The following is a 14,772-nucleotide window of genomic DNA, read 5'->3' as shown; positions in this document are numbered from 1 at the left end:
GAGGGCTGTGGAGGCTCAGTCATTGAGTATGTTCATGATGGAGATTGATGGATTTCTAGTTATTGAAGATATCAAGGGATATGGGGATAGTACGGGGAAATGGCGTTAAAGTAGAGATCAGCCATGATCTAGTTGAATGGCGGAGCAGGCTGAGGGGCCGAATGGCCTACTCCTGCTCCTTGTTCCTATGTTCCTCAATCTTGAATATGCTCATAGGGAAAATGTTAGAAGCTATTATTAAAGACGTTATAGCAGGGCACTTAGAAAAATTCAAGGTAATCAGGCAGAGTCAACATGGCTTTGTGAAAGGGAAGTCATGTCTAACCAATTTATTGCAGTTTTTTGAAGAAGTAACATGTGCTGTGGATAAAGGGGAACCGGTGGATGTATTGTACTTCTATTTCCAGAAGGCATTTGATAAGGTGCCACATCAAAGGTTATTGTGGAAAATAAAATCTCATGGTGTAGGGGGTAACATATTGGCATGGATAGAAGATTGGCTGCTAACAGGAAACAGAGAGTAGGCATAAATGGGTCATTTTCTGGTTGGCAAGATGTAATGAGTGGTGTGCCACAGGGATCTGTGCTAAGGCCTTAACTTTTTACAATTTATATAAATGATTTGGATGAAAGGACCGAAGGTATGGTTGCTAAATTTGTTGATGACACAAAGATGGGTAGGAAAGTAAGGTGTGAAGAGGACATAAGGGGGCTACAAAGGGATATAGATAGGTTAAGTGAGTGGGAAAAGATCTGCCAAATGGAGTATAATGTGGGAAAATGTGAAATTGTCCATTTTGGCAGGAAGAATAAAAAAGAAGCATATTATCTAAACAGTGACAGATTGCAGAGCTCTGAGATGCAGAGGGATCTGAGTGTCCTAGTACATGAATCGCAAAAGGTTAGTATGCAGGTACAGCAAGTAATTAGGAAAGCTAATAGAATGTTATCATTTATTGCAAGGGAAATTGAATACAAAAGTAGGGAGGTTATGCTTCAGTTATACAGGGCATTGGTGATGCGGGGAGGCAGTGGCGTAGTGGTAATCTCACTGGATTGGTAGCCCAGAGGCCCAGGCTAATGCTCTGGAGACATGGGTTCGAATCCCACCATGGTAGATGGTGAAATTTGAATTCAATTAATAAATCTGGAATTAAAAAAAGCTAGTCTAGTGTGACCATGAAGCTATTGTCGATTGTTGTACAAACCCGTCTGGTTCGCTAATGTCCTTTAGGGAAGGAAATCTGCCGTCCTCACCTGGTCTGGCCTACATGTGACTCCAGATCCACAGCAATGTGGTTGACTCTTAAAATGCCCTCTGAAATGGCCGCTCAGTTCAAGAGCAATTAGGGATGGGCAATAAATGCTGGCCTAGCCAGCGACGCCCACATCCCATGAATGAATAAAAAAAAAAGACCATATCTGGAGTACTGTGTGCAGTATTGGTCTCCTTATTTAAGGGAGGATGTAAATGCCTAGGAGGCAATTCAGAGAATATTTACTCGACTAATACCTGGAATGGGCAGGTTGTCTGATGAGGAAAGTTTGGACAGGCTAAGCTTGTATCCGCTGGAGTTTAGAAGAGTAAGCGGCGACTTGATTGAAACCATAAGATCCTGAGGGGTCTTGACAGGGTGGATGTGGAAAGGATGTTTCCCCCTTGTGGGAGAATGTCGAACTGGGGGGGGTCACTGATTAATAATAAGGCCTGATACAGGCCACTGTTCATGGTCAGCGCAAACCGTGTAAGTGGTGGGGATGGTACTAACATTTATTTACAGATGGAGAATGTTATGCATGTAGTCAAAGTTGTTCCCTTGTTTCAGGCTTCCTCAGTGCGTGAGTTCTGAAGAAGGTGCATTCATAGAACCCCTTTCAGTTGCAATTCATGCTTGTCGTAGAGGGCGAGTGAAACTAGGCAGCAAAATCTTGATCTGTGGAGCAGGTAAGCATCTAGATCAGTCGTTACTAATGTCATCAACCACTAGATAGGTTTGATGATAAATAGTTCTCATGCACTGAATATGTTAAGTTACTGCTAGCCAGCATACAAACAAAGTGACCATATCATAACTGACATCGTTACTTATTTATTCAGGACCAATTGGACTTCTGAATCTGTTAGTTGCCAAGGCAATGGGGGCAGCTCAGGTTGTGATCTGTGGTAAGCCTCAGTTTTTTTGTATCACTCGATTCTCCTGCTAATGCTTTGCAGTGGAAAGTTTTCCTGTCCCATCGTTTTGTTCAGTCTGTGTCCCTTTAATGAAAGTTGTGACAAGCTCCTAGTTTAGAACACAAAAGGAGCAAATTATTTCCAAATTAAGGGAATTGGGACTCCCAGTAGAGCACAGGTCAAAAACTCCAACTCCATGCACCTGTTGAGTTTTCTGATCTTTACTTGAACCTGATTTCTACTCATTTCAAAATTTCAAACCTTAACTTTCCTGCTGGAGTTGTGAACGGACCAAGTTTTCTGACTCGCTCTGCACTCACTGACTCTCTCCACTCACGCGTTTATTCATTCATGGGATGTGGGTGTCGCTGGATGGACCAGCATTTATTGCCCATTACGAATTGCCTTTGAGAAGTTGGTGGTGAGCTGCCTTCTTGAACCGCTGCAGTCCATGTGGGGCGTAGGTACACTCACAGTGCTGTTAGGAAGGGAGCTCCAGCGAGAACGGAGAGAGTCAGAGAAAGTGGAGAGGGTTAGCAAGAGCTGAGAGGGTCAGCGAGAGCGGAGAGAGTCAGCGAGAGTGGAAAGAGTCAGCGAGAGCGGGAAGAGTCAGCGAGAGCGGAGAGGGTCAGCGAGAGTGGGGAGAGTCAGCGAGAGCGGAGAGGGTTAGCGAGAGCGGGGAGAGTCAGCGAGAGCGGAGAGGGTTAGCGAGAGCGGGGAGAGTCAGCGAGAGCGGAGAGGGTCAGCGAGAGCGGGGAGAGTCAGCGAGAGCGGAGAGGGTCAGCGAGAGCGGGGAGAGTCAGTGAGAGCGGAGAGGGTCAGCGAGAGCGGGGAGAGTCAGCGAAAGCGGAAAGACTAGGCGAGAGCGGAGAGAGTCAGTGAGAACGGAGAGGGTCAGCGAGAGCGGAGAGAGAGTCAGCGAGAGCAGAGAGGGTCAGCGAGAGCGGAGAGGGTCAGCGGGAGCGGAAAGAGTCAGCGAGAGCGGAGAGGGTCAGCAGGAGCGGGGCGAGTCAGCAAGAGCGAGAGGGTCATCGAGAGCGGAGAGAGAGTCAGCAAGAGCGGGGAGAGTCAGCAAGAGCGAGAGGGTCAGCGAGAGTGGAAAGAGTCAGCGAGAGCGGAGAGAGTCAGCGAGAGCGGGGTGAGTCAGCGAGAGCGGAGAGAGGGTCAACGAGAGCGGAGAGAGAGTCAGCGAGAGCGGAGAGGGTCAGCGAGAGCGGAAAGAGTCAGCGAGAGCGGAGAGGGTCAGTGAGAGCGGGGAGAGTCATCGAGAGCGGAGAGAGGGTCAGCAAGAGCGGAGAGAGAGTCAGCGAGAGCGGAAAGGGTCAGCAAGAGCGGAGAGAGAGTCAGCGAGAGCGGATAGGGTCAGCGAGAGCGGAGAGGGTCAGCGAGAGTGGAGAGGATCAGAGAGCAGGGAGAGACAGTGAGAGCGGAGAGGGTCAGCAAGAGCGGAGAGAGAGTCAGCGAGAGCGGAAAGGGTCAGCGAGAGCGGAGAGGGTCAGCGAGAGCGGAGAGGGTCAGAGAGAGCGGAGAGGGTCAGCGAGAGCGGAGAGAGTCAGCGAGAGTGGAGAGGATCAGAGAGCGGGGAGAGACAGTGAGAGCGGAGAGAGTCAGAGAGAGCGGAGAGGGTCAGCGAGAGCGGAGAGGGTCAGCGAGAGCGGTGAGGGTCAGCGAGAGCGGGGAGAGTCAGCGAGAGTGGAGAGGATCAGAGAGCGGGGAGAGACAGTGAGAGCGGAGAGAGTCAGAGAGAGCGGAGAGTGTCAGCCAGAGCGGAGAGGGTCAGCGAGAGCGGAGAGGGTCAGCGAGAGTGGAGAGGATCAGAGAGCGGGGAGAGACAGTGAGAGCGGAGAGAGTCAGAGAGAGCGGAGAGGGTCAGCGAGAGCGGAGAGGGTCAGCGAGAGCGGAGAGGGTCAGCGAGAGCGGTGAGGGTCAGCGAGAGCGGGGAGAGTCAGCGAGAGTGGAGAGGATCAGAGAGAGGGGAGAGACAGTGAGAGCGGAGAGAGTCAGAGAGAGCGGAGAGGGTCAGAGAGAGCGGAGAGGGTCAGCGAGAGCGGAGAGTGTCAGCCAGAGCGGAGAGGGTCAGCGAGAGCGGAGAGGGTCAGCGAGAGTGGAGAGGATCAGAGAGCGGGGAGAGACAGTGAGAGCGGAGAGAGTCCGCGAGAGCGGAGAGAGTCAGCGAGAGCGGGGTGAGTCAGCGAGAGCGGAGAGAGGGTCAACGAGAGCGGAGAGAGAGTCAGCGAGAGCGGAGAGGGTCAGCGGGAGCGGGGAGAGTCATTGAGAGCGGAGAGAGGGTCAGCAAGAGCGGAGAGAGAGTCAGCGAGAGCGGAAAGGGTCAGCAAGAGCGGAGAGAGAGTCAGCGAGAGCGGATAGGGTCAGCGAGAGCGGAGAGGGTCAGCGAGAGTGGAGAGGATCAGAGAGCAGGGAGAGACAGTGAGAGCGGAGAGGGTCAGCAAGAGCGGAGAGAGAGTCAGCGAGAGCGGAAAGGGTCAGCGAGAGCGGAGAGGGTCAGCGAGAGCGGAGAGGGTCAGAGAGAGCGGAGAGGATCAGAGAGCGGAGAGAGTCAGAGAGAGCGGAGAGGGTCAGCGAGAGCGGTGAGGGTCAGCGAGAGCGGAGAGGGTCAGCGAGAGCGGAGAGGGTCAGCGAGAGCGGTGAGGGTCAGCAAGAGCGGAGAGAGAGTCAGCGAGAGCGGAAAGGGTCAGCGAGAGCGGAGAGGGTCAGCGAGAGCGGAGAGAGTCAGCGAGAGTGGAGAGGATCAGAGAGTGGGGAGAGACAGTGAGAGCGGAGAGAGTCAGAGAGAGCGGAGAGGGTCAGCGAGAGCGGAGAGGGTCAGCGAGAGCGGTGAGGGTCAGCGAGAGCGGGGAGAGTCAGCGAGAGTGGAGAGGATCAGAGAGCGGGGAGAGACAGTGAGAGCGGAGAGAGTCAGAGTGAGCGGAGAGGATCAGAGAGAGCGGAGAGGGTCAGCGAGAGCGGAGAGTGTCAGCCAGAGCGGAGAGGGTCAGCGAGAGCGGAGAGGGTCAGCGAGAGTGGAGAGGATCAGAGAGCGGGGAGAGACAGTGAGAGCGGAGAGAGTCAGAGAGAGCGGAGAGGGTCAGAGAGAGCGGAGAGGGTCAGCGAGAGCGGGGAGAGTCAGAGAGAGCGGAGAGGGTCAGCGAGAGCGGAGAGAGTCAGCGAGAGCGGAGAAAGTCAGCGAGAGCGGAGAGTGTCAGTCAGAGCGGAGATGGTCAGCGAGAGCGGAGAGAGTCAGCGAGAGCGGAGTTGGTCAGAGAGAGCAGAGAGAGTCAGAGAAAGCGGAGATGGTCAGCGAGAGCGGAGAGGGTCAGCGAGAGCGGAGAGAGTCAGCGAGAGCGGAGTTGGTCAGAGAGAGCAGAGAGAGTCAGAGAGAGCAGAGAGAGTCAGAGAAAGCGGAGAGGGTCAGCGAGAGCGGAGAGTGTCAGCCAGAGCGGAGAGGGTCAGCGAGAGCGGAGAGGGTCAGCGAGAGTGGAGAGGATCAGAGAGCGGGGAGAGACAGTGAGAGCGGAGAGGGTCAGCGAGAGTGGAGAGAGTCAGCGAGAGCGGGGTGAGTCAGCGAGAGCGGAGAGAGGGTCAACGAGAGCGGAGAGAGAGTCAGCGAGAGCGGAGAGGGTCAGCGGGAGCGGGGAGAGTCAGCAAGAGCGAGCGGGTCAGCGAGAGTGGAAAGAGTCAGCGAGAGCGGAGAGGGTCAGCGGGAGCGGGGAGAGTCAGCAAGAGCGAGCGGGTCAGCGAGAGTGGAAAGAGTCAGCGAGAGCGGAGAGGGTCAGTGAGAGCGGGGAGAGTCATTGAGAGCGGAGAGAGGGTCAGCAAGAGCGGAGAGAGAGTCAGCGAGAGCGGATAGGGTCAGCGAGAGCGGAGAGGGTCAGCGAGAGTGGAGAGGATCAGAGAGCAGGGAGAGACAGTGAGAGCGGAGAGGGTCAGCAAGAGTGGAGAGAGAGTCAGCGAGAGCGGAAAGGGTCAGCGAGAGCGGAGAGGGTCAGCGAGAGCGGAGAGGGTCACAGAGAGCGCAGAGGATCAGAGAGTGGGGAGAGACAGTGAGAGCGGAGAGAGTCAGAGAGAGCGGAGATGGTCAGCGAGAGCGGAGAGGGTCAGCGAGAGCGGTGAGGGTCAGCGAGAGCGGAGAGGGTCAGCGAGAGCGGAGAGGGTCAGCGAGAGCAGTGAGGGTCAGCAAGAGCGGAGAGACAGTCAGCGAGAGCGGAAAGGGTCAGCAAGAACGGAGAGGGTCAGCGAGAGCCGAGAGAGTCAGCGAGAGTGGAGAGGATCAGAGAGTGGGGAGAGACAGTGAGAGCGGAGAGAGTCAGAGAGAGCGGAGAGGGTCAGCGAGAGCGGAGAGGGTCAGCGAGAGCGGTGAGGGTCAGCGAGAGCGGGGAGAGTCAGCGAGAGTGGAGAGGATCAGAGAGCGGGGAGAGACAGTGAGAGCGGAGAGAGTCAGAGTGAGCAGAGAGGATCAGAGAGAGCGGAGAGGGTCAGCGAGAGCGGGGAGTGTCAGCCAGAGCGGAGAGGGTCAGCGAGAGCGGAGAGGGTCAGCGAGAGTGGAGAGGATCAGAGAGTGGGGAGAGACAGTGAGAGCGGAGAGAGTCAGAGAGAGCGGAGAGGGTCAGAGATAGCGGAGAGGGTCAGCGAGAGTGGAGAGGGTCAGCGAGAGCGGAGAGAGTCAGAGAGAGCGGAGAAAGTCAGCGAGAGCGGAGAGTGTCAGCCAGAGCGGAGAGGGTCAGCGAGAGCGGAGAGGGACAGCGAGAGCGGAGAGAGTCAGCGAGAGCGGAGTGGGTCAGAGAGAGCAGAGAGAGTCAGAGAAAGCGGAGAGGGTCAGCGAGAGCAGAGAGAGTCAGCGAGAGTGGAGAGGGTCAGTGAGAGCGGAGAGAGTCAGTGAGAGCGGAGAGAGTCAGAGAGAGCGGAGAGGCTCAGAGAGAGCGGAGAGGGTCAGCGAGAGCGGAGAGGGTCAGCGAGAGCGGAGAGAGTCAGAGAGAGCTTAGAGGGTCAGCGAGAGTGGAGAGAGTCAGCGAGAGCGGAGAAAGTCAGCGAGAGCAGAGAGCGTCAGCCAGAGCGGAGAGGGTCAGCGAGAGCGGAGAGGGTCAGCGAGAGCGGAGAGGGTCAGCGAGAGCGGAGAGTGTCAGCGAGAGGGGAGAGTGTCAGAGAGAGCGGAGAGTGTCCGCGAGTGGAGAGGGTCAGCGAGTGGAGAGGGTCAGCGAGAGCGGAAAGAGTCAGAGAAAGCGGAGAGGGTCAGCGAGAGCGGAGAGAGTCAGCGAGAGCGGAGAAAGTCAGCGAGAGCGGAGAGTGTCAGCCAGAGCGGAGAGGATCAGAGAGCGGGGAGAGACAGTGAGAGCGGAGAGAGTCAGAGAGAGCGGAGAGGGTCAGCGAGAGTGGAGAGGATCAGAGAGCGGGGAGAGACAGTGAGAGCGGAGAGAGTCAGAGAGAGCGGAGAGGGTCAGAGAGAGCGGAGAGGGTCAGCGAGAGCGGAGAGGGTCAGCGAGAGCGGGGAGAGTCAGAGAGAGCGGAGAGGGTCAGCGAGAGCGGAGAGAGTCAGCGAGAGCGGAGAAAGTCAGCGAGAGCGGAGAGTGTCAGCCAGAGCGGAGAGGGTCAGCGAGAGCGGAGAGGGTCAGCGAGAGCGGAGAGAGTCAGTGAGAGCGGAGAGAGTCAGCGAGAGCGGAGAGGCTCAGAGAGAGCGGAGAGGGTCAGCGAGAGCGGAGAGGGTCAGCGAGAGCGGAGAGAGTCATAGGGAGCGGAGAGGGTCAGCGAGAGTGGAGAGAGTCAGCGAGAGCGGAGAAAGTCAGCGAGAGCGGAGTGCGTCAGCCAGAGCGGAGAGGGTCAGCGAGAGTGGAGAGAGTCAGCGAGAGCGTCGAGGGTCAGCGAGAGCGGAGAGAGTCAGCCAGAGCGGAGAGTGTCAGCCAGAGCGGAGAGGGTCAGAGAGAGCGGAGAGAGTCAGTGAGAGCGGAGAGTGTCAGCCAGAGTGGAGAGAGTCAGCGAGAGCGTCGAGGGTCAGCGAGAGCGGAGAGAGTCAGCGAGAGCGGAGAGTGTCAGCCAGAGCGGAGAGGGTCAGCGAGTGGAGAGGGTCAGCGAGAGCGGAGAGAGTCAGCCAGAGCTTAGAGGGTCAGCGAGAGTGGAGAGGGTCAGCAAGAGTGGAGAGGAGCAGAGAGCGGGGAGTGTCAGCGAGAGTGGAGAGGGTCAGAGAGAGCGGAGAGGGACAGCGAGAGCGGAGAGGGTCAGTGACAGCGGAGAGAGTCAGCGAGAGTGGAGAGTGTCAGCCAGAGCGGAGAGGGTCAGCCAGAGCGGAGAGAGTCAGCGAGTGGAGAGGGTCAGCGAGAGCGGAAAAAGTCAGAGAAAGCGGAGAGCGTCAGCGAGAGCGGAGAGAGTCAGTAAGAGTGGAGAGGAGCAGAGAGCGGGGAGAGTCAGCGAGAGTGGAGAGGGTCAGAGAGAGCGGAGAGGGTCAGCGAGAGCGGAGAGGGTCAGTGACAGCGGAGAGTCAGCGAGAGTGGAGAGGGTCAGAGAGAGCGGAGAGGGTCAGCGAGAGCGGAGAGAGTCAGCAAAATGGAGAGGGTTAGCGAGAGCGGAGAGGGTCAGCGAGAGCGTAGAGGGTCAGCGAGAGCGATGAGGGTCAGCAAGAGTGGAGAGGAGCAGAGAGCGGGGAGAGTCAGCGAGAGTGGAGAGGGTCAGAGAGAGCGGAGAGGGTCAGAGAGAGCGGAGAGGGTCAGCGAGAGCGGAGAGGGTCAGCGAGAGCGGATGAGTCAGAGAAAGCGGAGAGGGTCAGCGAGAGCGGAAAACGTCAGCAACAGCAGGGAGTGTCAGCCAGTGCAGAGAGGGTCAGTGAGAGCGGATGAGTCAGAGAAAGAGGGGAAAGTCAGCGAGAGCGGAGAGGGTCAGCAAGAGCGGAGAGGGTCAGCGAGAGCGGGGAGAGTCAGTGAGAGCGGAGAGGGTCAGCGGGAGCGGGGAGAGTCAGTGAGAGCGGAGAGCGTCAGCGAGAGCGGAGAGGGTCAGCGGGAGCGGGGAGAGTCAGCAAGAGCGAGAGGGTCAACGAGAGTGGAAAGTGTCAGCGAGAGCGGAGAGGGTCAGCAAGAGCGGGGAGAGTCTGCGAGAGCGGAGAGAGGGTCAGCGAGAGCGGAGAGAGTCTGCGAGAGCGAAGAGGGTCAGCAAGAGCGGAGAGGGTCAGCGAGAGCGGAGAGGGTCAACGAGAGCGAAGAGGGTCAGAGAGAGCGGAGAGGGTCAACGAGAGTGAAGAGGGTCAGAGAGAGCGGAGAGGGTCAGCGAGAGTGGAGAGGGTCAGCAAGAGTGGAGAGAGTCAGAGAAAGCGGAGAGGGTCAGCGAGAGCGGAGAAAGTCAGCAACAGCGGGGAGTGTCAGCAAGAGCAGAGAGGGTCAGCGAGAGCGGGGAGGGTTAGCGAGAGCAGGAAGAGTCAGCGAGAGCCGAGAGAGTCAGCAAGAGCGGAGAAAGTCAGCGAGAGCGAAGAGAGTCAGAAAAAGTGGAGAGGGTCAGCGAGAGTGGAGAGAGCAGAGAGGGTCAGTGAGAGCGGAGAGAGTCAGCGAGGGTGGAGAGAATCAGCGAGGGTGGAGAGAGTCAGCGAGAGCGAAGAGAGTCAGCGAGGGTGGAGAGAGTCAGCGAGAGTGGAGAAAGTCAGCGAGAGCGAAGAAAGTCAGCAACAGCGGAGAGTGTCCGCCAGAGCGGAGAGGGTCAGCGAGAACGGAGAGAGTCAGCGAGAGCGGGGAGAGTCAGCAAGAGCGGAGAGAGAGTCAGCGAGAGCAGAGAGGGTCAGCGAGAGCAGAGAGGGTCAGCGAGAGACGAGAGAGCCAGCGAGAGTGGAGAGACAGTCAGCGAGAGCAGAGAGAGTCAGCGAGAGCGGAGAGGGTCAGCGAGAGCGGAGAGAGTCATTGAGAGCGGGGAGGTTTTGCGAGAGCAGGGAGAGTCAGTGAGAGCAGAGAGAGTCAGCGAGAGTGGAGAAAGTCAGCGAGAGTGGAGAAAGTCAGCGACAGCGGAGAGTGTCAGACAGAGCGGAGAGGGTCAGCGAGAGCGGAGAGAGTCAGCGAGAGCGGAGAGAGTCAGAGAAAGTGGAGAGGGTCAGCGAGGTGGAGAGAGTCAGCGAGAACGCAGAGAGTCAGCGAGAGTGGAAAGAGAGTCAGCGAAAGCATAGCGAGTCAGCGAGAGCGGAGAGTGTCAGCGAGAGCGGAGAGAGTCATTGAGAGCGGGGAGGTTTTGCGAGAGCAGGGAGAGTCAGTGAGAGCAGAGAGAGTCAGCGAGAGCGGAGAAAGTCAGCGAGAGTGGAGAAAGTCAGCGAGAGCGGAGAGAGCAGAGAGGGTCAGTGAGAGCGGAGAGAGTCAGAGAGAGCGGAGAGGGTCAGCAAGAGCGGAGAGGGTCAGCGAGAGCGGATGATTCAGAGAAAGCGGAGAGGGTCAGCGAGAGCGGAAAACGTCAGCAACAGCAGGGAGTGTCAGCCAGTGCAGAGAGGGTCAGTGAGAGCGGATGAGTCAGAGAAAGAGGGGAAAGTCAGCGAGAGCGGAGAGGGTCAGCAAGAGCGGAGAGGGTCAGCGAGAGCGGGGAGAGTCAGCGAGAGCGGAGAGGGTCAGCGGGAGCGGGGAGAGTCAGTGAGAGCGGAGAGCGTCAGCGAGAGCGGAGAGTGTCAGCGGGAGCGGGGAGAGTCAGCAAGAGCGAGAGGGTCAACGAGAGTGGAAAGTGTCAGCGAGAGCGGAGAGGGTCAGCGAGAGCGGGGAGAGTCTGCGAGAGCGGAGAGAGGGTCAGCGAGAGCGGAGAGAGAGTCTGCGAAAGCGGAGAGAGGGTCAGCGAGAGCGGAGAGAGAGTCTGCGAGAGCGAAGAGGGTCAGCGAGAGCGGAGAGGGTCAGTGAGAGCGGAGAGGGTCAACGAGAGTGAAGAGGGTCAGAGAGAGCGGAGAGGGTCAGCGAGAGTGGAGAGGGTCAGCAAGAGTGGAGAGAGTCAGAGAAAGCGGAGAGGGTCAGCGAGAGCGGAGAAAGTCAGCAACAGCGGGGAGTGTCAGCAAGAGCAGAGAGGGTCAGCGAGAGCGGGGAGGGTTAGCGAGAGCAGGGAGAGTCAGCGAGAGCCGAGAGAGTCAGCAAGAGCGGAGAAAGTCAGCGAGAGCGAAGAGAGTCAGAAAAAGTGGAGAGGGTCAGCGAGAGCGGAGAGGGTCAGCGAGAGCGGAGAGGGTCAGCGAGAGCGGATGAGTCAGAGAAAGCGGAGAGGGTCAGCGAGAGCGGAAAACGTCAGCAACAGCAGGGAGTGTCAGCCAGTGCAGAGAGGGTCAGTGAGAGCGGATGAGTCAGAGAAAGAGGGGAAAGTCAGCGAGAGCGGAGAGGGTCAGCAAGAGCGGAGAGGGTCAGCGAGAGCGGGGAGAGTCAGTGAGAGCGGAGAGGGTCAGCGGGAGCGGGGAGAGTCAGTGAGAGCGGAGAGCGTCAGCGAGAGCGGAGAGGGTCAGCGGGAGCGGGGAGAGTCAGCAAGAGCGAGAGGGTCAACGAGAGTGGAAAGTGTCAGCGAGAGCGGAGAGGGTCAGCAAGAGCGGGGAGAGTCTGCGAGAGCGGAGAGAGGGTCAGCGAGAGCGGAGAGAGTCTGCGAGAGCGAAGAGGGTCAGCAAGAGCGGAGAGGGTCAGCGAGAGCGGAGAGGGTCAACGAGAGCGAAGAGGGTCAGAGAGAGCGGAGAGGGTCAGCGAGAGCGGAGAAAGTCAGCAACAGCGGGGAGTGTCAGCAAGAGCAGAGAGGGTCAGCGAGAGCGGGGAGGGTTAGCGAGAGCAGGGAGAGTCAGCGAGAGCCGAGAGAGTCAGCAAGAGCGGAGAAAGTCAGCGAGAGCGAAGAGAGTCAGAAAAAGTGGAGAGGGTCAGCGAGAGTGGAGAGAGCAGAGAGGGTCAGTGAGAGCGGAGAGAGTCAGCGAGGGTGGAGAGAATCAGCGAGGGTGGAGAGAGTCAGCGAGAGCGAAGAGAGTCAGCGAGGGTGGAGAGAGTCAGCGAGAGTGGAGAAAGTCAGCGAGAGCGAAGAAAGTCAGCAACAGCGGAGAGTGTCCGCCAAAGCGGAGAGGGTCAGCGAGAACGGAGAGAGTCAGCGAGAGCGGGGAGAGTCAGCAAGAGCGGAGAGAGAGTCAGCGAGAGCAGAGAGGGTCAGCGAGAGCAGAGAGGGTCAGCGAGAGACGAGAGAGCCAGCGAGAGTGGAGAGACAGTCAGCGAGAGCAGAGAGAGTCAGCGAGAGCGGAGAGGGTCAGCGAGAGCGGAGAGAGTCATTGAGAGCGGGGAGGTTTTGCGAGAGCAGGGAGAGTCAGTGAGAGCAGAGAGAGTCAGCGAGAGTGGAGAAAGTCAGCGAGAGTGGAGAAAGTCAGCGACAGCGGAGAGTGTCAGACAGAGCGGAGAGGGTCAGCGAGAGCGGAGAGAGTCAGCGAGAGCGGAGAGAGTCAGAGAAAGTGGAGAGGGTCAGCGAGGTGGAGAGAGTCAGCGAGAACGCAGAGAGTCAGCGAGAGTGGAAAGAGAGTCAGCGAAAGCATAGCGAGTCAGCGAGAGCGGAGAGTGTCAGCGAGAGCGGAGAGAGTCATTGAGAGCGGGGAGGTTTTGCGAGAGCAGGGAGAGTCAGTGAGAGCAGAGAGAGTCAGCGAGAGCGGAGAAAGTCAGCGAGAGTGGAGAAAGTCAGCGAGAGCGGAGAGAGCAGAGAGGGTCAGTGAGAGCGGAGAGAGTCAGAGAGAGCAGAGAGGGTCAGCAAGAGCGGAGAGGGTCAGCGAGAGCGGATGAGTCAGAGAAAGCGGAGAGGGTCAGCGAGAGCGGAAAACGTCAGCAACAGCAGGGAGTGTCAGCCAGTGCAGAGAGGGTCAGTGAGAGCGGATGAGTCAGAGAAAGAGGGGAAAGTCAGCGAGAGCGGAGAGGGTCAGCAAGAGCGGAGAGGGTCAGCGAGAGCGGGGAGAGTCAGCGAGAGCGGAGAGGGTCAGCGGGAGCGGGGAGAGTCAGTGAGAGCGGAGAGCGTCAGCGAGAGCGGAGAGTGTCAGCGGGAGCGGGGAGAGTCAGCAAGAGCGAGAGGGTCAACGAGAGTGGAGAGTGTCAGCGAGAGCGGAGAGGGTCAGCGAGAGCGGGGAGAGTCTGCGAGAGCGGAGAGAGGGTCAGCGAGAGCGGAGAGAGAGTCTGCGAAAGCGGAGAGAGGGTCAGCGAGAGCGGAGAGAGAGTCTGCGAGAGCGAAGAGGGTCAGCGAGAGCGGAGAGGGTCAGTGAGAGCGGAGAGGGTCAACGAGAGTGAAGAGGGTCAGAGAGAGCGGAGAGGGTCAGCGAGAGTGGAGAGGGTCAGCAAGAGTGGAGAGAGTCAGAGAAAGCGGAGAGGGTCAGCGAGAGCGGAGAAAGTCAGCAACAGCGGGGAGTGTCAGCAAGAGCAGAGAGGGTCAGCGAGAGCGGGGAGGGTTAGCGAGAGCAGGGAGAGTCAGCGAGAGCCGAGAGAGTCAGCAAGAGCGGAGAAAGTCAGCGAGAGCGAAGAGAGTCAGAAAAAGTGGAGAGGGTCAGCGAGAGTGGAGAGAGCAGAGAGGGTCAGTGAGAGCGGAGAGAGTCAGCGAGGGTGGAGAGAGTCAGCGAGGGTGGAGAGAGTCAGCGAGAGCGAAGAGAGTCAGCGAGGGTGGAGAGAGTCAGCCAGAGTGGAGAAAGTCAGCGAGAGCGAAGAAAGTCAGCAACAGCGGAGAGTGTCCGCCAGAGCGGAGAGGGTCAGCGAGAACGGAGAGAGAGTCAGCGAGAGCAGAGAGGGTCAGCGAGAGCAGAGAGGGTCAGCGAGAGACGAGTCAGCGAGAGTGGAGCGCCAGTCAGCGAGAGCAGAGAGAGTCAGCGAGAGCGGAGAGGGTCAGCGAGAGCGGAGAGAGTCATTGAGAGCGGGGAGGTTTTGCGAGAGCAGGGAGAGTCAGTGAGAGCAGAGAGAGTCAGCGAGAGTGGAGAAAGTCAGCGAGAGTGGAGAAAGTCAGCGACAGCAGAGAGTGTCAGCCAGAGCGGAGAGGGTCAGCCAGAACGGAGAGAGTCAGCGAGTGGAGAGGGTCAGCGAGAGCGGAAAGAGTCAGAGAAAGCGGAGAGGGTCAGCGAGAGCGGAGAGAGTCAGCAAGAGCGGAGAGAGTCAGCGAGAGCGGAGAGAGTCAGCAAAACGGAGAGGGTCAGCGAGAGCGGAGAGGGTCAGCGAGAGCGGAGAGGGTCAGCAAGAGTGGAGAGGAGCAGAGAGCGGGGAGAGTCAGCGAGAGTGGAGAGGGTCAGAGAGAGCGGAGAGGGTCAGAGAGAGCGGAGAGGGTCAGCAAGAGCGGAGAGGGTCAGCGAGAGCGGATGAGTCAGAGAAAGCGGAGAGGGTCAGCGAGAGCGGAGAGTGTCAGTGAGAGCGGAGAGGGTCAGCGAGAGCGGAGAGGGTCAGTGAGAGCGGAGAGAGTCATCGAGAGCGGGGAGGATTAGCGAGAGCAGGGAGAGTCAGCGAGAGCGGAGAAAGTCAGCGAGAGCGAAGAAAGTCAGCGAGAGCGAAGAAAGTCAGCAACAGCGGAGAGTGTCAACCAGAGCGGAGAGGGTCAGCGAGAATGGAGAGAGTCAGCGAGAGCGGGGAGAGTCAGAGAAAGTGGAGAGAGTCAGCGAGATCGGAGAGTGTCAGTGAGAGCGGAGAGAGTCAGTGAGAGCGGAGAGG

General features: G+C 58.3%; 1 protein-coding gene across 3 annotated transcripts in view; it reads left to right on the top strand.

Moving 5' to 3' along the window:
* The window catches only part of LOC137350661 (sorbitol dehydrogenase-like), a 75,452-nt gene that overhangs the window by 28,013 nt on the left and 32,667 nt on the right, over positions 1-14,772 (top strand). For 2 of the 3 annotated variants that reach the window (XM_068015478.1, XM_068015476.1), the window contains exons 5-6: positions 1,827-1,945; positions 2,099-2,164. In XM_068015478.1, coding sequence (XP_067871579.1) covers positions 1,827-1,945; positions 2,099-2,164 — 185 coding nt within the window. The remainder of the gene's footprint in view (positions 1-1,826; positions 1,946-2,098; positions 2,165-14,772) is intronic. The other variant, XM_068015477.1, reaches the window with a different exon arrangement.

This window comes from Heterodontus francisci, chromosome 35, assembly GCF_036365525.1.
Source record: "Heterodontus francisci isolate sHetFra1 chromosome 35, sHetFra1.hap1, whole genome shotgun sequence".
NCBI classification, from domain to species: Eukaryota; Metazoa; Chordata; class Chondrichthyes; order Heterodontiformes; family Heterodontidae; genus Heterodontus; species Heterodontus francisci.
The sequence above is the reverse complement of the archived record's forward strand: the minus strand, read 5'-3'. Positions and strand labels throughout refer to the sequence as shown.